At 41.6% G+C, this 26,064-nt stretch overlaps 1 protein-coding gene across 5 annotated transcripts; it reads left to right on the forward strand.

The window, feature by feature from the left end:
- Window positions 1–230: 230 nt before the first annotated feature.
- CEP57L1 (centrosomal protein 57 like 1) lies at window positions 231–24,794 on the forward strand. Of its 5 annotated transcripts, none has more exons than XM_075145645.1 (11): window positions 231–320; window positions 13,115–13,259; window positions 14,995–15,174; window positions 15,762–15,883; window positions 16,278–16,394; window positions 16,686–16,763; window positions 18,507–18,605; window positions 19,329–19,406; window positions 19,515–19,744; window positions 21,418–21,562; window positions 23,687–24,794. In XM_075145645.1, exons 2-11 carry the CDS (start codon window positions 13,118–13,120, stop codon window positions 23,915–23,917), a joined length of 1,422 nt encoding a protein of 473 aa, XP_075001746.1. In that variant the 5' UTR covers window positions 231–320; window positions 13,115–13,117; the 3' UTR covers window positions 23,918–24,794. The 5 variants fall into 5 exon arrangements, with proteins under 5 accessions (XP_075001746.1, XP_075001743.1, XP_075001744.1 ...); XM_075145642.1 differs by lacking the exon at window positions 231–320 and adding an exon at window positions 2,935–3,523; XM_075145643.1 differs by lacking the exon at window positions 231–320 and adding an exon at window positions 2,935–3,523 and having other exon boundaries at window positions 19,332–19,406.
- The last annotated feature ends 1,270 nt before the right edge of the window (window positions 24,795–26,064 follow it).

Below are 26,064 nucleotides of genomic sequence, written 5' to 3' on the forward strand. Positions count from 1 at the left end.
ACCAGCCAATCGCCTTTCAGCGCTCGCTGCCGGCAGCCCAATCGAGACGGGGCGCGGCAGAGCCAGGAGGGGATGTTGGGATGTGTAGTCCGGCCGAAGGGCGGCCCCGCGCCCGCGAAGGGGAACTACGTGTCCCGGCAAGCAGCGCGCGGCACGGCGGGGGGCGCTGGGCGGGGCCGCGCCGCGCTCGCGCGTAGCTGCCGCCCGCGGGCGTTGCCGGCTGGCTCCCGGGGGTGCCTGCGGCTGAAGCCCCGCCTGCCGCCTGCCGCCGGCAGCGCGCGCGGGCCCCGCGCCCCTCCGCGGGACGCTGCCGGCGAGGGGTGGGAGAGCGCCTCCGCTGCCGGTCCTGCGCGGGTTTTTCCCTTAATGTCGTTTTTTTTGTGTTCCGCCGCAACAGGTTATCAAAAGCAGATGGCTGGGAACAGCCAGGAATAAAGCAATTCCGGTAGTGGGTTTGCTTCAGAAATTTGCATTGGCAATAAATTGGCACACACGTGTTCTAAGCAACTGCAAAGGCTTGTCAGAGAGGCGCTTCAGCAGAAGCCTTTGATGTAGCCTGAGTAAACACATCAGCAGAAAGGAAAAAAAACGGTCCGTGCAAGCGAAATACAGCACCTTCAACACTTGAAAATGAAAGGGGGGGGGGGGGGGGAAATCCCTGGAATATTCTAATTGGGCAACAGTTCTGCAGTCTTTTAATCCAAGTTAATCCAAGGTTTTTTTAATCCAAATTATACCGGGACTGATGAGCCAGATATATAAATACCTAGAGGGAGGGTGCAAGGAGGACGGAGCCAGACTCTTCTCAGTGGTGCCCAGTGACAGGACCAGAGGCAGTGGGCACAAACTGAAACACAGGAGGTTCCCTCTGAACATCAGGAAACATTTTTTTACTGCAAGCGTGACCAAGCACTGGCACAGGTTGTCCAGGGAGGTTGTGGAGTCTCCATCCTTGAAGATATTCAGAAGCCATCTGGACATAGTCCTGGACAACTGGCTCTAGGTGGCCCTGCTTGAGCAGAGGGTTTGGACCAGATACCTCCAGAGGTTCCTGGCAACCTCAACCATTCTGTGATTAAGTGCAGGCTGCCACCAAATGGACTGGTATTGCTGTTTCCCTAGCCATGCAGTCTCCTTCCTTCCTTTTTGCAGGGAAAAAAAAAGGCATTTTTTTTATAAAGTTAATTTCAGTCACGTCACTTCCTTGATCCAATTCACCTCTTGGCAGAGAAGAGGAGAGGGAAACATAGACAAAGGCAGAATCACCCATTTGCAGCTGTCACATTAAAGCAATCATAAAACTACAATTTTGAGTATACTGAAAGGCAAAAGAACGCTTGTAAATTGAAACAGGGCATTGGGCCTAAAGGGTCTTGCATAACTATTTTACGTTTCTCATGTACACATTTCCCACTCTAAAATTCAAACCTCAAAACTGAAGTTAAGTGCAGAACAAGCTACTCGCATACCACAGAAAGACACAGAAACCGCTTCTGAGTCCAGGAACAGAGCTTAGGCTGGCTCACCAACATCAGCCATCAACAGCTCTTTTATTTGTAAAGAATCTGGTTTCTTCATCTGACATTCCTTTTGTTTTCTGGCATGGTTTCTCTAAAGCTTGCAAAATAAGTGTCATTCTGTCATTACCTGTACCTTTCAAGGAAGACCAATCTCTTTTTCCCATAAAATCCTTTCTACAAGGAGTCTGTAAACCATTGTTTGGCAGCGTGGACAGGCCTGGACTGCTTCGTGCAGCTGCTTCCTCTAGGCCTTTGGCACCCTTGTGAACAATATATCTACTGAAATCATCACTACCTGGAATAAATGTGAGTCTTGACTTCCCTAAGCACTCAAGGCCACCACCCATCATAACTGATGGGTTCAAAAAAATAATTCTGCCAAGTGCCTTTTATGTTTTCTTTTTTTTCTTTTTTTTTTTTTTACATTAACTACCACTTCAGCTTCCCGTCCTGTTCTGTTGTCACTCGTTATGGTCTCCCAGTTTTCCTGTGAATAGGCACGTCATGTATGCTTGCTTTATTTCTATCTAAATTTTGATCTTCAGAAGTTGGGTAGATCTCATTTTTCCCATGAAAAGTTTGCGCTTGCTGGGTGTCTCTAACAATGGCTACATACATCCGAGATCAATAAAGTGAACCAGAATCAGAACTGAAACGTTGGTGTTAGACTTTAGTACGGCTATATTCCCACACTAAATGCTGAGATTGATTGAAAGTCACAGCACTGCCTTTTATCTTTTAGAAGTTGTTTTTTCCACTGACTGCAAATGAACTCTGGCTACAGGAAACAGATTGTGAAACTGGCTCCAAGGCCTAAACTTCAGATTTTCAGCCCTTTGTTTTATAGATTTTAATGTAGCACTTTGGTAATGGAGATGAAGGTGGCCTTATTTTTTCCAACCCAAATCTCCGCAGTTTTCCGATACCAGGTCAAGCTTCTGTATGTACTGCAAGACATTGGGGAAATCAAGGTCAAAGGCTACCAGTGGAATTAATCAGAGCCTGAAGTTAGGGGAATGTGTTTGTCTGATTTGTGTGTTCACTGAAAAAAGTTAATACGCTTGCTTTTGATCCCTAAAGAATGGATAAGAGAAAGGCAGAATTATGAAGGAAACAATCTGGCAACTCATCCAGAATTACAGCATTTGAGTTTTTAAAATGATAAGCTGTGGCTTTTTTGTGGCTGTTTTAAACCTCAGTATTTCCTTCCTTGATGATTTATCAACTTCCCTCTTTTTTTAACTAGATAAGAACTTCTATAGCCATATGCAAATGATACCCAAATGCAGAAGTATTTTTTGAAAATACAATATAAAGTAGTTGTATTCATGTCCTTTCTAAGATATAAGATCTAAATTGTGTTTACTTTTAAAAGTGTTTTCCAGTTTCTGTATGTCACAAAAGAGCACTTCACTGCAGAGCTCACTTAGTTGATTTCTGGAGAACTAGTAATAACACAGTAAAACTTGTGCAACTTAGAAGGAACTGCTTTTTAAAATTAGATTCCTTCAACTGCTTTTATTCACACCTGGTTTTGTTGAGGCTTATTTCATTCCAACTAGTAAATACCTAGGGTGGGATCACTCTCTTCTAAAAGTTCACCCTCCCCTTCTACATCTGGATTTTGGCATGTTGCCACAATATCTGGGCACTCCATAGTATTTAATGAGTTTTTCTTCACAGCAGCCCTCTGAGGAAGCAAAGCTCTCTGACTCCTGTTTTGCAGAGAGACACCAGAAAGCCAGAGGCTACTCCTCTACTGTCTTTGAACCGAGGCCCAAGCTTAATGTCAAGCCCAGACTCGTGCATCATCCCAACAGACTGTCCTCAATGATTGAGCAAGCTACAGCCTAAGATGTGGGAGAAAATGTGACCTTGTTTTATTTCTGAGCACGTGTTTGTACATCTACCGTGTGTTCTGGCCTACTGTGGGTTGCCTGTGTACCTTTGCACCAAACTCTGGCATCCTGTCTCCCAAGAGGTCACAAATGCAGCAAGGATGGGTAAGTTAGCCACTGGCTTCTTCTTAGGGGACCATATCTTTCTGGCAGAAAGACTATGGAATAGTTTTACACTGAAGCATGCTTTGAGAAGAGCTGGGCTATGACATACCAGAACTACAAGCCACTTAAAGTCCTGCTGTGCTTTGCCAACTCTGACTATACTCCATTTAACTGTATAAATGTAGCCTGAAAGACTAAGGGCTAGACCCTGGAAAAGAGCATGGGTAAACTAAAAATTCATATCCAAAAAACTCCACTGAGCAGCCACCTGAACTCTGTTAGTCTGTTTCTGGATAGAAATGTCCAGAATTGCCCCAAGCTGGGCATCTTGGCACCTCTCTCCCCTTTGTGCCCACTTGTGGACTAGGAAGTAGGTAGAGCAGCTCCAAGAGAGGTTCAGCTGAGAGGAACCTCTCCGAGCCCAACAAGTCAGGTTCTTCTGTTACAGCCACAGCTGGCTTCAGTGCCTGGCCACATTTGGTAGAGTGCTCACCTTCAGTGCAGCAACCCAGTGATGAGAGAATTGGCTTTTAGCTCAAAGGGATTTATATCAACATCTTGGAACTCCCAGAAGAGTGTTCAGAAGGACTGCAAAATGGAAGAGAAGCATTCATCACCTCACCTGTTGAAGTTGTGTCCCTATTGCAAAGGATGGCAAACGTGTGGCACTCGTCTGAACTAGAAGGAAGGAGACACAGGGAGCTGTAGGCACTTACTCCTGATTTCTGGTAGCTGTTCCCAAGCCAGTGCTGTTTTTTGTCCAGGGACTATTTGCTACAAAAATGCGTAAATAACACCCAGGACTCTCTTCCAACAATTAAACTAGATGAGAGAGACACATCCTTATTTTACTCTGTCTTTTGCCTCAGCTGCCTTCTCCTTGTCGTAGACTCTTACACACTTGTCTGAACAGGGTCATAACTTCAAACGAAAAGGTGGTGACTCCCTGTTTCCTTCCTGCTCTTCCTCCTCCCAGTCTAGCATGGTGGTCAGGGATGTGGCATGAATGCTCCCCAGGAACTCCCACTTCCCGGCCAATGCTGTAACCACTGGGTAACAGCATAGAGAAGATGGACACTATTTCCTCCAGCTACACTTTAAAAGAAAATGGACACTGCTTATTGGGAATTTTTTATCTGCTGACAGCCCAAGAGGCCTTTTAAACACCTTTGGCAGGCTGTCTGTTAACACAGACCTTGGTGTTTTCCAGTAATAACACAAAGAAAAATGCTGTGGCCAGCAGCCATATGAAATGAAGTCACAGACCAGAGAAGCTACAGGGACTCTTTATTCATTGTTTTAAAGAACAGATTTTGGCACTCACCACCAGAAGAGGACTCCAAATTCTGAGTCCCAAGAGAACAAAGGTGCCAAGCGCCAGGGTGGGACTTCACACACATCTATGTTCATAGTTTCCCCGCACACAGCTTTTGTTAGCTCTTCACTGAGCATGCTGCTTGTTTTGGCCATATACCTGCACTTCTTTTACATGCAGGGAATGTAAGCCTATCATTACCAAACTCAGGATTCAGCCCTGAGGCTGGAAGGCTCATTGTATCCTGGAACATCAGTCCCTTATCAGTCCCATCCCTCTGTGATTTATTAAGGTCACAGGGAATAGCAAGAATTTAAGTCAAGTCCCTAGAGATCCACTAAATACCTTGCAGTCAGAAACTGTGCATTTAGTTAATAGGGGAGAAATTACTCTTAAATAATTTATAGTCAACAATTGGTTAGTTTTATATATGCAACATTGTGCAGGATTTCATAGCATCTTACTCAGATTTTTCCTGCATCTCTGAAGTCATGCAAGTTTAAATATACAGATTGTATGAAACAAGTATTCTGTTGCATGGCTTTGAATGTTAAGTTTTCCCAGACAACTCAGGCCAGAAGTAGTGATAGACCATTTTTGCATTTTTGAGTACTCATTATGCTGTATGATATACAAACTGTTTGGCATTAATACTTGGGATACTGTGCCTGTTCATGATGGGGAATGTGGATGTGTTGGAGTTGGTATGAATATTCTGAGTCATGTAAACAGATGATATTATTTAAAATTATTCTTCAATAAAAATAGGTCTCCAAAATAAGATTGAGGAGTTGCTCTGACTCAAATCTGCTTGCAGTTTTTCTGCATCTTTAAAGACAAGTGTTGCTGACAAAGGATGACTTTGAGAATCATTTCTTGCCAGGAGTGAAACTTACCTTTTCCTTGTTAGTATTTTTTTTTTATCGTTCTTTTTCTTAGGTTGCCTGATGTACAAATGCAGAATGGAGTTCTTGTTCTCTGCCAGGTGCCTAGTTATCAGCAGCACAGGAATATATGAAAAAAAAATCTATTGGTGGTAGTAGGTAAAAGGAGACAAATCCTAGGAACAATTAGCCTCTTTGTGTTTCTCTGCTCGTCCATGTCACGGTTTTCTATTTATCTGGCTAGAAATCTACCTCCTACTCCATCTCCATGCTAGGTTAAAGGATGTTGGATGAAGAGACTGACACTTTACCTGATAAAGTATTGGTAAAAACAGAAGTTTACTTACCAAGGCAATGGTGGGGACACAATCTGTGTGTTTCATCTGCCTAGAGGGCAAATTGCAACGTTCAGAACCATCTTTCAAGGATCCCATTAGGTATTTGAGACATAAAAGGTGAAAATTATCATGCAGTAAAAGTGTTTACTGTGAATGAGTCAGTACCTGCAATAACTATCCCCTACCTTATATTTCTTTTTGTCATTTCAACCCACTCTTACATTTGCCCCACCTTACCCTAATATGTCTTTTCCTTTTTGCATTTGCCCTTCTAATCTCTAATTATTCTGCCAGTGCACAAATACACAGTCTTCTATACTGGAGACAGCTGCCCTTGGAAACCTTCCCTTTCCACAACAGCAAAGTCTTCCTCTTTTTAATCAAGGGTCAATAGCCAGAGCCAGTAATTTCCTCCTGCCTTCCCATCTGTTGGGACACATGTAGTCTGCTTTGCTCTCTAGAAAGCTGTGAGAGCTGTTTCCAATCTAATGAGCAAAAGCAGATTTTTTGAGGGTGAAGAGAAGGTAAGCAAACCACATACGGAAGACAGTGTGATGGCATCATCGGCAGAAAATAACAGTGGGGAGAAAATGTAACTTTTTGGAGAGTACAGAGGAGAGCACCTTCAATGTCCGCGTCAGTCAGTGTACTCAGAGCAGACAGCATCTGTTGGAACTGGATCCCAACTATGAAGGGAAGAAACTTTATAGTTATTCTTGTGTGGGAAAAATGGCTCTTTTTACTTTACAAAAAACCCTAACTTTTTATGCTAGAGGAGGGAGTGGGAGAAAAATAAGACTGAAGGAAGAAGAGCAAGGAACAAAGCTATAGGATGATGTAAATACAAGGAAAAGAGAGGACACGAGGAAGGAAAAGCAACTATAAAGTGGGGGAGGATGAAAGGAGAAGATAAGAAGAACAGAACTACGAGGGAAGCAAGGAAGTGTATTAGTGACCATTTATAGTATTTGGTTTTATGTTTGATGCTTATTACAAAAAGGTTATATTTAATTACTTTAGTCTGATTAAAGACTTAGAAATGTAATTATTTTGATAACACTCTATTCCAGGCCAGATGCTTTCATGCTAACGTAGCGTCTAGTTACTAGATAGGAATTTGCAGTCTTGCTCCTCTGAATGCTAAGTTATCATCTGCTCATACAGATTAAAGCAGGTTGCACCAATTCGATTTCCCTACGAAGGATTGAATATGATTTTATCCTGCACTTATGAACAAAGGCCCAATTTAATGAGGAATTGGGTCTGCTGTACTCATTGAAGGAAACAGCAAAACTCTATTGACGTTATGACCCAAGATTGCTTGATACACTGCCAGGTTAGAACCCCTTCCTAAAAAAGTTGTCTTTAAAAAAATCTCTGTTTTTTCCCCACCTGGTTATTTCTTTGCCTGGTTCCCAAAGTACTTGTGTAACTCATTCCATTTTCTTTCTTCCTCTTTTTTGTTCTCTTTTATCTCTAGCAAACAGGAACTAGAGAAATATCAGTATGAATGCTTAGAAGGTCTGACACAATGAAAATAAAAGGCTTAGGAGTTTTTTTTTTCATTAAAATTCCAGGTTTTATCATACTTTACAGTACACACAGTGTCATGAGAAAAGACAGAATGTAATTTCTTTTCCTTTTCTTCAAAGACTGAAAAAAAAAGATTGTATGAAAGTTCTGCATAAGACTCGAAATTCAGGAATGAATAGGTTTTGCTACAGTAGTATCAAAGAAGAAACCAGGCACTTAACCTTGATATATCCAGTTCTGAGACTGTCAGTTTGTATCTCGCAGTTTGTACAACAAACTAACTCCCATGGATTTGCCTGTGTCAGTTTTTCAAAAAACTCCCAAGTTCCTTAATTGCTCTAACAAATTTTAGTCATTTGTTCTAAACTCATTTAAAGTGAGACTCGACAGAACTTAAAAACATGTTGAAATGCTCTATTGATTCAGTGAGGTTTCACTTCCTATTACTTTTGCAGCTGTCACCATTTCATTTCTAACCCACTTAGATTAAAGAAGGCACAAGAGTACCAGTTACTTAGATATGTCCTGAGCAAGGTCACATGTTTCAAGCTGATTAAAGCGGTTGTGTCGGGATGCTAGAGACTGGGTGTTCCCAAAACAACAACGCAGTTTGCCTACAACATTATTTATTTCTTTTTGTCTGTGGAAGGGCTGTTCTTTGTCTGTTGGGAATAAGGCTGAAAGAGCGTTGCAGCACAGCTAGTACAGCTGACCAAGCTTTTCCCTGGTTCTCAAAGGAAAGTGAAAGGGGAAAAAATAGACCAATTTGGATTGTGTCACGAAAATGGCCTCTCACGTAACCTTTCGCCAGCAAGGCTTGGCTCAAATAGACAAGGCGGCAGCCAGCATTCTGAGAGTTTCTTGGTAGAGCCTGTGTTGGGGCAATTCTTTAAAATTTCTCTTACAATATGTCAGATAAGCAGTGAATCATTCCTTGATTCATTTCAGTTATGAAAAAAAAAACATTATAAATTGTGCATGCCCAATAGGTCAGGTCAGAAGATAGATATCTTTGTATTTCTTTCTGAAAAATGCTTTGATCCGTTTTTCTTTTTCCTCTTTGAAGGTGTTCTGACAGCATCTTTTTCTTTGGTTCTAAAAGGTTGCCCTCACAGTGATTTGAATGAACCAGGATCTCTGTAAGATAACAAACATTGGAGAACTTAGTGGAAGCATTGCTTACATTATCACATTATTCCCTTAGTGTACCTCTTTTGGGAAACTGGTAAACCAGCATTATTCCCTGAATCTGCTGTAGTTCACATGTGGGAAAACGCTTTTCCACATTGCTGCTTTACAGTAAGGGGACGTAATTGTATATGTGGCAAAACATTTTTGGACTTTTAACTTCAAAATAATTTTTTTTGAAACTTTTTTAATGATGTGGCTAGCAATGGAGGGGAGGAACAGGATGGAGGAGGATGAGGAAGTCATAAACGGTCTTTCTGTAGCATTTAGGATTTCAGTGGTGTTCAATAACTCCCTACTATTGACATGCTTATTTGTGATAGGCAGCAGTAATTAAAATTTCAATTATTTTTACGGCAGCCCAATCCAGTACTCTGGCACTCAATGCAGGCCATATTCAGCAAAAATAAATATAAATAGTGTAAAAGTAAATCACATTAGTACTTACATGACCATGATGAAATGGGAAATTCTCTGTTTGTCTTAAGGTACCAACCTCCAGCTTGCTTGCTCTCCTGTGAGGCATGAAAGTCACATATACAGGTATGGACCTGAGGATGGGATTGCTTCCCAACAGCCTTTGTGCCAGCTGGCTCCCAGCCCGCATGTGGCGGTGAGCCAACAGGCAGAAGTGGTCCTGCTGAAGGGACCAGCTCTGCTCATCCTCGCACCCAAAGGGTGAGCACACAGGCTGCAGCAAGGTAGGAGGCAGGCAGTGTAATTGCACTAGTGCAGTGCTGTCACAGAGCTAATTTGCTATGCCTGGCATCATGCACCGTGCGCAGGGTTGCAGCCGTGTGGCACTGCATTCCGGGAGCCTCCTGGCTCAGGCTTGGAGACAACATAGGTGGCTAGGCCAGGCTGACGGTTAACGGCAGGCCCATAGGCAGCACTGAATTGCCCCATGCTTGATGCAGGGTATGTATGAATCGGCTACTTTGTGTTTTTCTGTGTAAAATAACACTGGGCATCTGACCATCACCCTGCGTCCACCAACGCAGGTTGGGTCAGTTCTGGTTAAAACACCCAAAGGGCCGACGGTGACTCCAGATGTGACCTGCACAACGCAAGTGCTTCGCCCGGCTGCCCCGCTGCCGTGCAGGCTGCTGGGGTGGGAGTGGGGCATTTCTTTCTTCTTCCTCCCCTGCCCTCCCCTCCGCCTGTAACCAGGGTATTTTGTCAGCCTCTGTTTAATACACATACTTCTCCCTTGGCTGTTCCCCAAACTCGAACGAGTGCACTAATTTCCTCAACCAAGGGCTTGTCTAAACAACGGTGTTTTGCTTGCTTTAACGAGTGTTGTTCAAGTGCTAAATCCCCCTAAGCCTCATGGAGTTACATTAGTACAAACACGGCCATTCCGGATGCAATATCTGCTTTAAAGCACCTCTCAAGGGCTGTGTACCAGCATCCAGGGTAGCATGGAATTAAAGAGCAGTAGGTTAAGCCTGCAGTGGTTGTGGGACGTGTAACCCGTTTTAAAAAGCAAACCAGTCTGTGGTGGTTTTATAGAAACTTAAATACTTGGGGGAGAAAAAGTTGGTGGTAGGATAGTTGACATCCAAACATACGTCAAGCTACTTAATTATTTCCTGACAGATTTCTTGTCCTAGTGGGCTGAACGTGGTCAGGATGTTTGGTGACGTCTTGCTGGTGTAGAGTGACTTGGTCCTTCTCCTGGCCCATGTCCTTTCCTGAGGCCTGCAGTGTTGTAGAGATTGCTCCTGTGCAGGATGGTTATTATAAACTATATTTACCTGCTAAGATATTAAAGGACTTGTCTACACCAGAGCACCTCTACTGGAGTAATTATGTTGGTAGAGCCTCCAAGTGCTATAGCAACCGTTCCCTCAGCCTACTTCACACAGCCTCTGCGTCTGAGGAAGCTGTGGCAAAGCAAGGTGTCCGTAACTATGTCCACAGCAGGGGTTCTGCAAACACAAGTGTCTCGGTCGTGCAGTGTTCTGTTCCCTCACACCTCTTGCTGAGCCTGTGCTCTTAGGAGTGGCTTGGGGAGCTCCCCCCTCCAGCCCCAGGGAGCTGGCAAAATTGTGGGTCTGCACAAGATTTCTGGTGCTTTATTCCCTCCCTCTCTTATTCATTATTTGCTTCGGATCAGCGCCCTCCTTACAACTGTCCACAGAGTCATCTCCTTGGAAACGGCAGAACTTGTTTATGTGACAGTAATAAGGAAACTAATTGATGCGTAGCAGCTGCAGGCATGCGAGGGAGCCATGTTCCACCAGAGGACGTCGGAAAAGCGAGTCTCCGCTTATGCTGACTGACGAAAGGTTAGATGGCGTGAGCAAAAGCCACCTTCTTCCTCTTGGATTTCCAAAGTTGCCTTCCCCTGTTCACAGCAGCGGTAGGAAGCTTGTTGCCTGCGCATATATGTATTTTCATACACTTTGTTAGTCTTTTTTATCACCAACCTGTAGAGGTTGAGAAGCGATGGGAAAATTGGTAAGTCTGGCTTATTTCTTGTTTTGTGGAATACTGTGCTGGTGCACTGTGCCATGCCAGGCCCATCTCCTCTCCTGTCTTGGCCCTGACCCTGCCTATGGCCACAGGACTCTCTTGTCCATATATTGAGACTTCTGCTGCTCCCTGCTGCGTGCCCTTCGCTGCCCTGCCACTGCCCCTTGTGCTGTTGGAAATGGCCGATACGCCTGTCTGGCCTAGCCGGCTGTTATGGTCGGTGGGGTGTCCCTGCGCGGTGTTTCATGGTCCTCCAGGACGGAGCTGTGGAGGCCGATAAATGGCTTGTGTGGCCATAAACATGGCAGGGTCACCAGGCGGGACCTCTCGCCAGAGAAGGCGGCATGCCTGGCTGCCTGCAGCTGCCGGCCCAGCGCCGAGAGCTTGTGGCCTGGGCTCGGGCAGGATGGCAGCAGGGCCCCATGGGGAATTCTCCGGAAAAGGCCTGTGGTGCACGGGTAGCCTGGGCGGCCCCCCTCTTGCGGGTCTGGGGGGCCATGCCAGTGCCGGGGGGGCCGCCCTGAACTGTGGGATCTGCCCCGGGGGTGTTAGCACACAAAACCAGGGGTGTCTGGGAGGCCCCAAGCCAGGCAAGCCCTGGCAAGGAGATGCTCATGTCGATGTCTCCGTGATGACAACTTGGAGGAGGAAGGACGTATTTCCCTGTACCTTTGGCTTAGTGTGTATCTTGAAGAGGCGGTGTGGATGGATGATGATTTTTCTATTTTATACGGCCTCTGAAACAGTGCTGGAAGAGCTGTTCCTGGAAACTTTTTGCCTTATTGAAAACTTTCTTCCCCGCCCAGCCGGTATGAATGGCTTTTCCTGGGGTGTGCTTCATCAGCAGGTTCCAGTCTTGGTTTGGGTTTCTTCCTCCTGTTACTAGATAACCTCCTTTCCGTGACTTGGGAACCAGCATCTGTAAATAGCCTTGCCCAAGTGGGAAGCCTGTTCCAGTTGCACGCCCTGTATGTTAAACTCGAGTGATACCATAGTTGTTATATCATTGAACCTTCAAATAAGGTGTTTTTCTATCATCTGAAGCTGTATATACTCTTCATTTCTTACACCGTATCAAGTGAAATGCTTGGTACTGCTTTGCTAGGTAGCTGCGGTGTGATTTAAAACTTGCTTTGACTTCCTAGAGCCTGTACTCGACTAAAGCACTTTCTGCAAGTTTCACTGTCCATGTCTTGAGTATCACGGAAAATCACTATTTGGCAGGGTGTAAGCTCTCTTCAAATGTGCTTCTGATAAAATAAAGAATGTGAAAGGGTGGAACAGAAAAGGAGTGGAGAAACAGGACCTAATACATACGCTTAATAATGGGGAGAATGCTGGGGATGTTGCATGTTAAATATCCTTCTGTTATCACAACACTAAATGTGGAGAACTATGACTATTATCTAATAAAGCCATATGTGAAAAGATAGGCATTAGAGCACTAAGGAGGCTGCAAATGAAATTGGTCTGTAAAACTTGGAATGCTTGCTCTGCAGGGAGCACTGAGAGGTAGACATGGAAGTCTGTAAAATAGGTAATAGAAAATGTTGTTAATCCTTAACTTTTAAAAGGACAAAAATCAGCATAAGTTATTAGAAAGCACCAAGAGAAACCTTAGAAAAATTTGGGTGGTCAAGGAGAGCTATGTTTAGTGTTATGAAAGGCATTGTTTTGGAATTGCATTAAAATACAGGATTCATCTAGGAGTGTGGGGTTTTTTTTTTAAATTATTATTTTGGTGCACATGATCTGGTTTGATATAAACAGAGCCAGGGACAGCCCAGTGACATACTTTGAAAAGTTACATAGTCCGTTAAAGAGCTAATGGCTTTAAATAGCTCTCTTTTTACAGGCAATGGATTCTGAATCGAAGAATAGTTTCATAGGAAGCTTTCTTCAGCCACCAGATAAGATGCTTCCTGCAGCCTTTGCTTATATAGAATCAAAGAAGTTGGCAGCTGTTGGCGGTGACAGGCCTTCTATCCCCAATAACCAAGGTAAAACCAAAATATGTCCTTAAAGTGGTCTTTTTAATTGTTCCATGTGAAATCTCATGAGCAAACTCCCCGTTCTGTTTTACTCAGTTCAATGACTTGCTGTGATTGTCGGACTGACATTGAGACAGGATGTATATGTGTCCCGAGGGAGTAGTCTCCCTGAAGTCATGCGTCTGGAATGGAAACTGCTGCAAGTCTTCTAACATCCTTATAAACTTCGGCTTTGAAAATTGTTTAACTTGTCGTCAGACTTCCTCTAAAAGCGAAGAAGAATGCTTCAAACTCAGCAGAAGCAATTCATGACTTTAAATACAGCAAAAAAAGATCATTAGTATGATATACTGACTTGAAACTGGCTTTGCGTAGTGTTATTCGACTCCCTCCAGCTTAAAATCGCTTCTAAGGTTTTTTGTGTGGTATGATTCCTTGGGAGAACTTTTGAACAACGCAGACTCTTGGGAAGGTTAGCAGCATGAAAGTTAGTCTGTATGAAATATAGGTCCACTGTGACTGTCCTGTGCCTTAATTGATGATTACTCCTTGGAGCTCACAGGACAAATGCTTGGTGGCTTAGCATATCTGGAGAGCTAAGTGAATCACAAGGATAGCATACTCGGATTTGCTATCATGGACAACTTCGCAATATTGCACAGGCATAGCCTATGTGTGTGTGTGTGATCATTGTTCTTCCATTTAAAGAATCTGTGACTTCTGTAGTAATCTTTTGTCGTACAGAGTCTTCTGTAGTAATCTTTCGTCCTTCAGAGTTTGGGCTTTTGGGGTTAAAATGTTCGGATTAATGTTATGCAGCTAAGTGTTTAAGTAAGGAAATGTTTGGCATGCCAATAGAAAGATGGAAGAAGTGGTCCCAGTTCATCTTTCTGCTCTCTGGTATATGCTTTTTGCCTTTTTTTTTTTTTTTAAAGTTTTATTCTAATGGGGCTATGATAAGCTGATCAGAGTTGTTATAGAGCTAGCAATATTTGCTGGGTATTCCTCTACTGAGAGAATTGGTATAGGGAAGCTATCAAGGCTTATAAAATGTCAGAAAAGAAGCTTGACTTGTTACAGAACATGTCTTAAACTTCCACAGGTGTGTATAGTTTTTGGAGAGCTAGTAGACTTTTCCTTGTAGTTGAAATAGCAACTTTTATTTTTGGCATAATTTTGACATATACTGATTTGAGGCTAAAAGCAAAATCTTGCAGACTTGTTTCTATGGTTTAAAGAATCATCAAATACAAGAAACTAGGCATTGAGTCATTACCTTTTGAAACAATAAAGTTTTTGAAGTGCATCCTCTACTAAAATGTCCCTTTGTATCTGATTTTCCCCCTGTCCTGAGTCCGTTTTTTTTTTCTTTTAATCTGTCCACACCGGTTGCGTTACACCAAAACTTGTGACATAACTTGGATACCTGTGTCCCCTGCTTCTGTGTAAACAGAAGTCCCAGGGTTTCTTATTTGCCACGATTTCTTTGTGTTTGCTACCATTTGGAGTGAAAATAGTTTTGCTCATAGGATCTGTGCTTTATACCTCAGTTATGCCGTAAACGTGTCCATTTTCTCCCAGATATGTTCTGCGTGTGTTAGTGTACTGCTGGGGAATATAATTCATTGTAGGAGTGATCCTAGGAAGAAAATCTAGGTAGTATTTTGCTTTTGAAGTGTTTTGTAAAAATAATAATAATAATAGGAACTGTTACTTAAGGTGTAACTGTTGCATTATTTGCTAGCTGTGGTGGCAGCCCTGAAAACTCTTCAAGAAAAGATCCGCCGTCTAGAGTTGGAGAAGGCACAGGCTGAAGATAATCTGTGCAGCCTCTCCATAGCAGCTGCTCAGTATAAGAAAGCCTTAGAGCACGAATCCTACAAAAAGGACACAGCACATCAAGAATTGATGCAACAGAGGAAAGGTATTTCTCTTGAATGATAAGGTGTAGCCACAGCAACTCCAAGACTGCATAATCCAGGGAGTGTTTGGTTTTTTTGACAAACTGCTAATTAATGCACCCCCCTTTCTTTTTTGCTTCAGAATTGGGGAGGGGCAGGAGCTTGATAATTGTGGATCAAGTTGAGATCTTTTTTTAAATATATTAACCAAGTTTGCATAACCCATAAAGCTATTTTAAAGAATAAGCAGATTTCAGGTGGTGTGTTTAACTCCTACAATAAGCAAGCAGCTGCTTACATGGATAACACTGCTAACTTGAAAAAAGTGAGGAGAAGGGAAGAAACCAGATTCTGGTTAGATATCTGCTGATATAAATCAAAGTAACTGCAGTGCTCACACCTTTGGAATTCAAATTAAGGACTAGCTCTGGAAAAACATTTTGATTCTCATGTCTTATATATATAAAATACATTTTAACCACATGATTTGTTCAGACTAACAAAACTTCTCGTGTACATTTCGAAGACAGAGAATTCCTCAATGAGATGACAGACTGGCTAAGTGTGTAACTCCCATTGCTGTACTGAATGTCTTTGTTTCTCTCTGTAGATGTAAGTGTGCAGTTAAATGCAGCACAATCCCGATGCTCCCTGCTGGAGAAACAGCTGGATTACATGAGGAAAATGGTTTCCAGTGCAGAACTGGAAAAGAAAATGGTTTTAGAACAACAGGTGAAGCCCTTTAGCATACTAACAAAGTAGTGATATAGCTAAAAAGTATAGAAATGTGTAAGTTCTGAACTTTTTTATGGCCATCATTTTTCCTCACCTCTGCTCAGGGTGGTAGCAAGTGGAAGCAATTTACTGTCAGACTGGCTGATGACAACCGTTCAACGAATTGTATGAAAAGACTCCCTAGGTGGAACTCCTAATGAGCAAAACCATGCTAATACTTGCACATGTGGTAGACAAAAAGGCTGCTGGAAACTTAAGTCTTCTTTATCTGCCTGGTGTTTTTCATCACTTTGCAATTTAAAAAATATGAAATTTAAACTAGTGTTTGGTTTTTTGCTGTCTGAAACAATTTCAGTCAGCTGCAACTCCATTCTTGCTTACTTTTTTCCAGGCCCAGCTTCAGAAAGAGGAAGATCAGAACCGGTTGGCACTGCATGCAAAACTTGAAAAGCTTGAAATGCTAGAAAAAGAGTGTCTTAAACTAGCTGCTACTCAGAGAATTGCAGAAGTAAGCATGCATGGAATGATAGTCTGAAAGTTATTCATTTGATATAATTTGTGTGGCATACTGTTAATGGTACTAAGTTTTGCAAAAGTTACCTCTGTTAAAGCTAAGATCATAAAGCATACCTGACTGAATACCACCTTGGCTTCATTTGCATAAGTCTTTTTTTCAGTCTGAGCTTTAAAAATTCCTACAGTCCTGTTTTATCCCAGATTACAATTGCAAGCTACTTCAGACCTCTGATTCAGCATGGCAAATTGAAGTGTGACTAATCATTCTTGCCTTCAAATTCAGGACAAGATCAAACACTTAGAAGAAAAGCTTTGTAAAGAAGAGCATCAGCGAAAGCTAATACAAGACAAAACTGCTCAGGTAGACTGAAAAGATTTTATTTAGCTTATTTTTTATGAGTGAAGAAAGCTATTCTCTCTGTCCAAAATACCCTTTCTTTTATTACATTTAAACTCCACATGTTTATTACCCAGGGAGAACTCCTGGAATACTACCTAGATCAGTTATAAACTACAAGAAAGCTTGCCAGGTGTGTTGCATATCTCAATCAAGGAAGATTCTACTCGGTTTTGTATTAATGATACAGTTGATCAGCCTCAAAGCTGCTATAAATGATCTGGGTAGAAAATTAATTTCTAGAGAATCTGCAACTAAATCAGATAACCTTAACTTACAGTAACTAGAATGTGGTCATGTAAGAAACGTTATAACCCCAAGTTATTCTGTTTGTTTTCCTCTTTTTGTCAAGATCTGCTGAGATCTAATACATTGGACTATACTTGGAAAAGTCTTTAATCAGTGATACTGTTACATTGCTCATTGAGTGAGAGCTTGAATAATTCATTATTCTGTGAAGCCATAATCAGTTTATTGGGCCACCATCCATCTGAGGAGTGAGAGAGGAATATTTGCCAAAGAGAGCAAAATCAAAGAAACCTTTTGTTAAAGGGGCAAAGTAGCTTCAGGTATTCCAAACCTCACTTTGCTGAGAAGTAGCAGCCATTTCAAAAGAGAGCAGTTGTGGTGGCATTCCCTTGGGGTGAGGTGGGGGGATGCAGAGCTGAAGAATGATATTGAAAGAACCTAGCCATAAGCGAAGCTGACAGCTTTAATTAATTCATCACTGCTGTCGGTTTTTATACCTCATCCAAGGAATTTCATCAATCCAGGAAGCTTGAAATAACATGCAGATTGTAGCCCAGTTATCTGACCACCTCCAGAATCTGGCAGAATGACACAGTTGAAAACTTGCAGGTTTTGGGGTTTCTTGCTTAAGCTGCTTGCTGCTGCTGAGCAGAAGGCCTAGTATGGAGATTCTATCTTCTGAGAAACATAATAAGAATGACTTTCCCAGGGCAGATAGTCTGACTTTAGCAGTAGTATAAACATTTGCTCAAGAAAGGACTTAGATGTAGTAAACTGAGTCCTAAACTAGTATTAGTACATCTTAGTTCACTGCAGGATCGATTTAGGTCTGTTAGATCTGGGCTGGGAAACACAGGGTGCGGGGTGGTTCACTTCCTTTTGATGACAGAAAAGCCAGAATAATCTCACTTTTGTGATGGACCTCCAGCATTGTTTAGCCGGAACTGTTACACATGCCAAAACAAAGTCCTTGTCCTATGTTTAATTAGGAATGGCTACTATCCTGTTTATCATGGGCTTTTATATCAACTTTGAACTACAGAGCAATGTGAGGATTGTCCAGCAGGTTTGACCTCAATGTTACAGAGACGGGCTCAGTTCTCTCAGATTGTAAAATCCAAATGTTCATATTCTTTGGATTTTATGATCAGATCCCTAGCATGCAGCAGGATTGGCTTATCTCACTTGCTGGTTGCCACAGTGGAAAAATACAGCTGCTGCAGCTGAATATGAAAATGAGGACTTCTAAGACAGAACTGCAAGATCTGCCTGATACCCTGCCATCCTAGTAATCTGTTCAGTTTTTAAGTGTAGTTTATGCCTTCCAAGCAGGACAGTTAATAGTGCCCTTAATTGGTTCTCATCCATGGATGAAAGAAGGAATTAATTAGACCATGTGATTTCATACATCTAATATTACATTAAATGGTTGTTTTCTTTTTTTGCTTATTCCTACAGCTTCGAACAGGATTTGAGATAAACAGAATTTTGATGTCTTCAGTAACATCTCAAAGTGAACCTAAAAAGGAAAATGGGAAGAAGAAAAAAAATAAGAAGGTAACATGAAAGTTTTTGTTAGCATACTGTTGCTGATAGCATCTGACTCGCACAGAGATAGGAATTTGTGAAAAACGGTGATGTAAGAGGCACTTGATTTGTCTGCTGCACTTTGTTCCATTTCCAAAGTGAAGAACAGTGCTGAATACCTCTTTTTTTTTTTTTCTTTTGTAATTAAAACTGGGTTAGGGCTGGTAGCACCTCACTGGATAGCTTTCCCTTACCAGCGTGAAAATAACCCCTCTTACAGTCTTACTACCATCCCTCATGTCCTGTCTTAGCTGCCTTTCAGTTTATCTGGCAAAATTAGTTTCCAAAGCAATTTTAACTAGGCATCTTAAGATAGTGTGTTTTGGGGGGATTGCTGAAATCAAGAGAATTCATTTTGCAACACATGTTACAGGTCAGTCAAAATTTTGCAACTGTGGTTTTGCAAACTTAAGTAAGCAATGTTCAATTTCTTTAATGTCAACCTATTTGTCAAACTATCTGCTAAATGCATCTGGAATGAAATTTACTTGTCGCAGCTGTTGGAGAGTCCTACTTCTTCCACATACAGGAGGGAAATTATTCTTTTTAAACCAGAGGGAAACTGAAATGATACGTTTCACTGCTTGTTTATTTGAATTTTACTTATTTAAAAAAAAAAAAAGTTTAAGATTGTGCTGTTGGGTCAGCAGATTGAAATTTCTTGTCTTACATTTCCTGTCTATCTTATGGCAGCAGAATTCTACAATGAAGAAAATGCACCTTTCACAATTACATGTAAAGGCTGGTGAACTACCTTTTGTGGCTGGGAAGGTAAGTGAAACCAAATGTTTTGGCTAAATTGTCATCTAGAGTTTGAATAAGTCTCGTTACTGTAATTGTTAATCAATTCTGTAAACCACTTATTAATTCTACTTTAAGTCTGTCAGTTCCAGCCATTCTGTTAGTGCAAATGTACAAAGTGTGTTGCATATTATGAAGCATCGCAATCCACGTATCTCGTCACGAAGCCAAGGAGGAGCTACATCTGGGATTTCAGGACGCAGTGCACTTTCAAAATCTGTATCCTCTTGTTCCACATCACCTACTGCCACCAGAAGTCTTTCAGACCTTCTGTTGGCCATACAAGATGAGCTGGGCCGAATGAGCTTGTGAGTACTCATCCCTGGTGTTATGAGTGAAAGTGACTTCAGTGGTGGCCCTATGAAGCTACAGGTGTGCTATAGTCGAACCTAGCTTGTTTAAGTGTAGGACTACTCGTTGACAGAATGGCCTGAGCAGGCCTGACTAGTAGGACTTTTCTCATTCAAAAAATTCTTTCTATCCTGGTGTTTAACTGATCTTGTGAGCAAGCAACATGCTCTTCAGCTGGGTTTTTCTGCTTCCACATCCTGTACTTAACCGAGCTGCTATTGAAGTAACAGCTGCAGCAAATGAAAGATCTTTCAGGTCTGTGCTTTTTAGAAATTTTAAACATATTCCGAGATCTACAGAATAGACCAAGAACGTTCTCCTGGAGAAGGCTGCAAACATAGTGTTAATGTTCAGTAGGCTGGCAGCATGCAGTCAGTCTGGGTGGTAGAATAGGTTTGTACAGCTGTGACAGGAATAGTCCTGTCACAACATCACAACATGGCTATTACTTTGTCCTCACACTTTCTGTGTTCTCTACGTACATGCGTACCTGATGGGTCTTTGTGCTGAGACAGTCTGGGGTTCATTCCCATTCCTTTTTGATAGCAGGAGAACTTGCCAATCCTGGCAGGGGGTTGTGAAAGAGGGACAGTCTGCTGCCAGAAAATGGGCAGGGTGTGGAAGAAGCTAACACATTCGATGGGAGTGTATGTATCTTTCTAGCCATGCAAGTAAACGTGGATTATAACTTGTGGTGTTCTTAGGCATCTTCCCATTAATGCAAGCTTGTAGAATTGTCGGCCAAAGCTATGCAGCTGGTCATAGTAAACATGTCAACATGATAAGCTGTGGTTTGAACAGAGAGGGTTTGTTGGTTAAACCAGTTAGGGTGTTGGTTAAACCAGTTAGAATGTTGACACTGGTTTGAAATCCTTGATGTGGCAAAATTTAACCTGGCAACCAATCTCTTCTTCAAAAAGCTTTGGCTTACTCATGGCAATTCAAGGACGGGGTTTTTTTGTTTTTTTTTTATAGCAACAACCAGTTGCTTCAATTAAACTGTCAAGGAGCAGCAGTTAGTCAGAAGTCAGAAAAGAAACCGTGACCTTTGTAAAGAGATTATTTGTCTAAGAAAGGGTCTCTGGTTTTGACTAGTTCAGATATCTAGGTATCAAGTAGATATACACAATTTCTTTTAATTAAGCTGGTTAATTTAATTAACCAGCACACCTCACTGCAAATCTTTTTGAGTATTTTAATTTGAATTATCTGCCAGAAAAACTATAACTTAATTGTACTAGTTTAAACTAGTGTATTACACTAAGCTTTCAAAGTCTGCACTAAATTGGGCAGGAAGTGAAAATACCGTACTGCATAGCTGCCGTTCACTTTCCAAATTCTCATTTTGCACACTATTACACATGTAATTGTTATGACTGTGGCAAGGGGGAGGAATAAGATGCACATCAGCTACAAATTTAGAGTGAGAAAATCAGACCCACTGGAAAACTTTTTCTTTTCTACTGTGAATGTATTCCAGATTACTGTGTATTGTGTGAGGGGGTAAATAATGTTAAATTGCTGTACTCTGACAAAACATCTAGCAACTCCTGCAATACACTGAAAGTACTGGAAGAAATCCTGGAGACTATATCATGAACACTTAGTGTGCCATTGTTGTCTTTAATAGTAAGCATCAAGAACTTCTGAAGCAGATACAGGAGACTCAAGACTCCAAAGTTTGTGAAGACCTAGAACAGGAGCTGGATTGCCTTGTAAAACAAATGGAGATTAAAGGAGAACAAATATCCAAGCTGAAGAAGCATCAGGCTACTGTAAGAATAAGATGTAAACTCTCTAGCTAGTAACACTCTAGTTGAAAGGCTGCCACAACTCTGCCTCCTATTGTCATTAACTAGAATGTCACTGGAATGCTTAAGCCAGGATGTTCCAATATGAGTGATTATAATTAGGCTGCTAGCTCGGTGTTCTTGTACCTCCAATTCCTTCTTTTGATCAAGAAAAAGCGCTTACAGCTGGCAGCTAGGCATGTATGCTAGTGTGAAAACTTCCTTCCCTGTGGCAGTTCTGCAATACAGAGCTGGGTTGCTTAGTCTGTCACTTCTGCTCACGGTGTTAAGGCAAACTGTTGAGATTTCATTCCTTGTGTCCTGTCCCTCTGGGGAATGAGAAAGAAGCTATAATTCCTGTATAGACTGGATTAAATGTTTTTTATATTACTGAAATACTGAAGCTTTTTATTAACCAAATAGTCTGTTGACCACAGCTTCTCCAAAGTCATAGCCAGTCAAGCCTTTCAGTTTTGTTTAACCTCTAACCTGTACACATTCTGTCAGTATTTGTTTTAGAGCCATAGATAACAGCTTTTCATACATGCCCATATAAAATCACTCTTCTGTAGATGAATAGCTTAACCCTTTTGTAGCAATTTGGTTTGGAACATATGATAAAACATGCAATCCATACTTCTGTCTGGTAATTTTCTATTCTTCATCTTATGTTTCTATTCTTCATCTTAGACTCACCTAAGAACTTCGCTTATACAGGAAAAAAAACAAAACTCCGTGTGAGACCTTAGAAAGGGGGAGGTGATAGTTAACTTAAATCTGACCAATTTTATTCATGTTCATTCTTTGATAGATTTTACTCACTCAAACCTGTTATTGTCCATGTAATTGCAAGCACAAAGGTGCTCATGTCAAAGTAGAATTCTCAGAGTTGCGTGTTAGCAATATGGAAAAAGGACATCGACTGTTGAGTCCTCACTGCCTCTCTTGGCAATGTCAACTGTTTTTTGGATAAATCTCTTAAGTTCTTGAGGAGCTAACAATTATGGTGTTATTCCTTGCCTCAGAATCTTGCTGACTTCATCCTCCAGGAACCTTGGACAATGGACAACAACTGCACCTTTGTTTCTTCCTTTTGCATATCTTTATGGCTACAGTCTGCCTTCATTTTGGGATGATGAGAAGAGGAATAGCAATGTAGTGCAACCTTGTTGTCATCCTTGCCTATTATCAGGGTGCAGATCTGCTGGCAAGTCATTCCTGCTCTGGTACAGCCTTATCAGAGCACACGCCTTAGGGTCATGATGTAAATAGCACATGTCCATCATGCCCTGGTTATCAATACATGCCACTCCTGTAACCCTTGGCCTATATTGTTTTTTCTGGTGCTTTTGCACACAGACATTTCTATTTGTATTTTGTACAGACCAATCTTAATATTTCTGATGCATATTTCTGCTTTTAGAACCTGTCATGCTAAAAATGCTGTAGTCATCTCTGTGTTTCACAGTTAATAATATGTTCTAGAATGCAATTAAAGTTAATTATTTTTAGAAATGGACTTTAAAGCCTAAATTGGCACATGGAATGCTTCCAGCCTAATTTTATCTTTGGGAGTGACCTTTCCATGCCAAGTGCAAGTCAAGACTTCTTATTTGACATTTAAAAAAACATTCTTTAGCAATCAAACCTATTTATTCTGTTTTCCAATTTTGTTATGAGGCTTCAAAGTAAACTGCTGAGATACAGTAAGCAATAAACAGTACACATTCTATAGATTTGTTGGGTTTTTTTTTTTTTTTAGGGCAGTACAAGCTGAAATGGAGAAAGACCGTTGTAAATATAAATTGGTAACAGATGATATTCCGTCTCTCTCAAGCAAGCATTTTTACCTTAGGGAGTGATGGGGTTCAACAACCTATTGAGTGTGGGTGAGGTCAGTTTTCTGTAATGCTTTCTGTGTGGGCAAGGTCAGTTTTCTGTAGTGCTTTCTGTTACAGTGAGACAACTGTATGCAAGAGTAGTAGGTTTTAACTTTTTTTTAATGTCCCTTAGACATCTTTAGTTTGGAGTTTGGTAGAAGTCCAGTAAGCTGTACAGCTGTAGGTCTTCCGAGTATGTAACATTCTAATTAGTAATCTTTCTTCCTAGGTGCAGAAACTAAAGAGAAAAACTCAGAAACTGAAGCAAGGGGCAGCTCATGTCAAATTAAAGTGTGATGACCAAAAGGAAGCAAAGGAGATCGCAGTCACTGTGAGGGAAAGTATGTCTAAGTCTGGTCCTGGGCAGAAAAGCAGAAGCTCTCTTCAGCTGCTAAAAAATGTGCAGAAACTTCAGTCAACACTGAAAAAAGATGATGTCATGTGGGAACAACAGTTATGAAGTTTACTGTGTTAGAAGTTTTTGAAGCTGTCTGACAGCTAGTAAGTTTTTAATTGCACAAAAAACCTTTTAAAAATAAAATAAATATAGCATTTTACATTCTAAACTGTCTACTCACTACTAAGTCAGTTTGTTCACCTCAGAATTAACTTTCATGTCCGGTAGCTATAATTCAACTACACTGACTTGTAATAAAGTGTTTTCATGGATTAATGAAATGCTTACTTGTTAACTTGTCAAATAAATTTTTCTACCTTTTTTACACTTAAAATAATATGCTATCTTTGGTGTCCTGTTGCCCCTGCTGCCAAGGAGTTACTTAGAGCTTGCTTTTCCAGAATGACTTGGGCTAGTGCTTCTGTTCAAACAAAAACAGTTGTTTTCCTTTTCTCTAATAACTGAAGATTCAGATCATTGCAACTGGGGCAGAAGAAGAGGTACTGTCTGTTATTTATCTACTTTTTCATTATTATTATTATTACTCTATAAGCTTTATTGACAGTCTTAGTATTAGGGACAGCTAGGGATTGGAAGCACAACCCATGACTTGGTTAAACCACAACAATGTGAGAGTGTTCTTGATCGTGCGGGGAAGGGGCCAGTACCAAAAGCTTGGATGCTTGTCTTCTCATCAACAGAACCGTCTTCTACCACAGTATAAAATAATTGAGCTGTTATAGAGGAGACCTTGAACTGCGTACCAGTACATGTTGTGGAATCTGTGTGCTCATAAAATGCAAGATGGGTCTTTATGCTAATGCTGAGTCTGCTCTTTTCCATCCCCCACTATGTATGTATGGTAAAAGATATAACAGTGACTTTGAATCAACACTGGTTATTTAGTTGCAATAAATTCTTGTCTTGAGGTTACTGACTGATACTGATTTTCCTGGATGTTTGCATATGTCAGGAAAAAAATACCTTCCTCGGGAGGTGTCAGTGGAGTTCTGCTGTAGATCTCTGGTATAAAGAGAATGTAGTGGTCTTCTCAAGCCCCTGTGCAGGTATGGATAAAAATTGGAGGCATGCTCTGTTGCCAAGGGTTTTGAATAAAGGCTAGTAACGATGTATGGTCCTAATGGAAATCTGGGTCTTTGGATCATTAAGTTTTGCTCTGGCACCCTTCAAGAGAAAGGATTAGGAAAATTTTCAGATAATTAATTTAAGTTTAGAATAAACTGTTACAATCTTTGACAGGGGTTGCACGTGTAAGCTTTTGGGGGTGAGAGGGAGAGTTTATATGTACTAAACATCTTTGTCAGGACTATGGAAGATCAGGTTGTTCAACTGATATTTGGCCGTGGGTTTCCTACACTCTCTTAAATTGTATAGACATCCTTCTTATGGATTATCTCTGGCTTAGAAAAGCATGTTGTATGCTTAAAAACACTTAAACACGGTTCTCAACATGGTATTTTCCTGGTATAGATAGCGTTTCTGAGGTAGGTTTATGCATTTCTGGACACTGGAATCACTGATACTGGAGACAAAAGAAAAGTAAGCATTTCTGCTCTTAACGTTTTCAGATTGTAGGTATTCTGCTGCCATGAGAGAAGCCTTTGCCATTCCTAGGGGTAGTTAAATAATCTCTAAAGCTCTGTACCCGTGTGTGACAGAGCAAGTGAGAAGGGCCTTACCAAGCTCTATGGAGCCTAAAGCATTATATTTCATCCGGAGGTCCAGCCCTAGACAAAAACCATCAGGCATTGGACTGGGAGAGAAAAATTGCCAGCGATTTGCCCCAAATGCATAAAAACAGGTGGAAAGGCTTTGCCTGGTGGCAGCCATGGGAGTGAGAGCAATCACCCGCTCCCTCTGTGCCTTGACCTGGTATTTTTGTTGACTGTAGAAACCCAGGGAGAGGGGGGCATTTTGGTGCTGGAGCTGGAGAAGGAGGGCCCCGGCTCCTCTCTCGGACGAGGGGCTGCGGTGGAGGACAGCAGCTTTGGGTTGGTCAACCAGGTAGTGGATGGGGCAGTGCTTAAACGATGGAAGCATTGAACAGTCAGTCTTCAAAATGTGTGTGCCAACAGGGGCTGTCCAGTCCCCGAACAAAACTGCTCTCTCTGCCTTTCTGTGGGCGAGTGGCTGGAGGGAAGGGGAAAACTGCTGAACCCGGTCCTGTCGGCAGCTGGGCATTTCGCATC

This window comes from Calonectris borealis, chromosome 3 (genome assembly GCF_964195595.1).
Source record: "Calonectris borealis chromosome 3, bCalBor7.hap1.2, whole genome shotgun sequence".
Classification (NCBI taxonomy): Eukaryota; Metazoa; Chordata; class Aves; order Procellariiformes; family Procellariidae; genus Calonectris; species Calonectris borealis.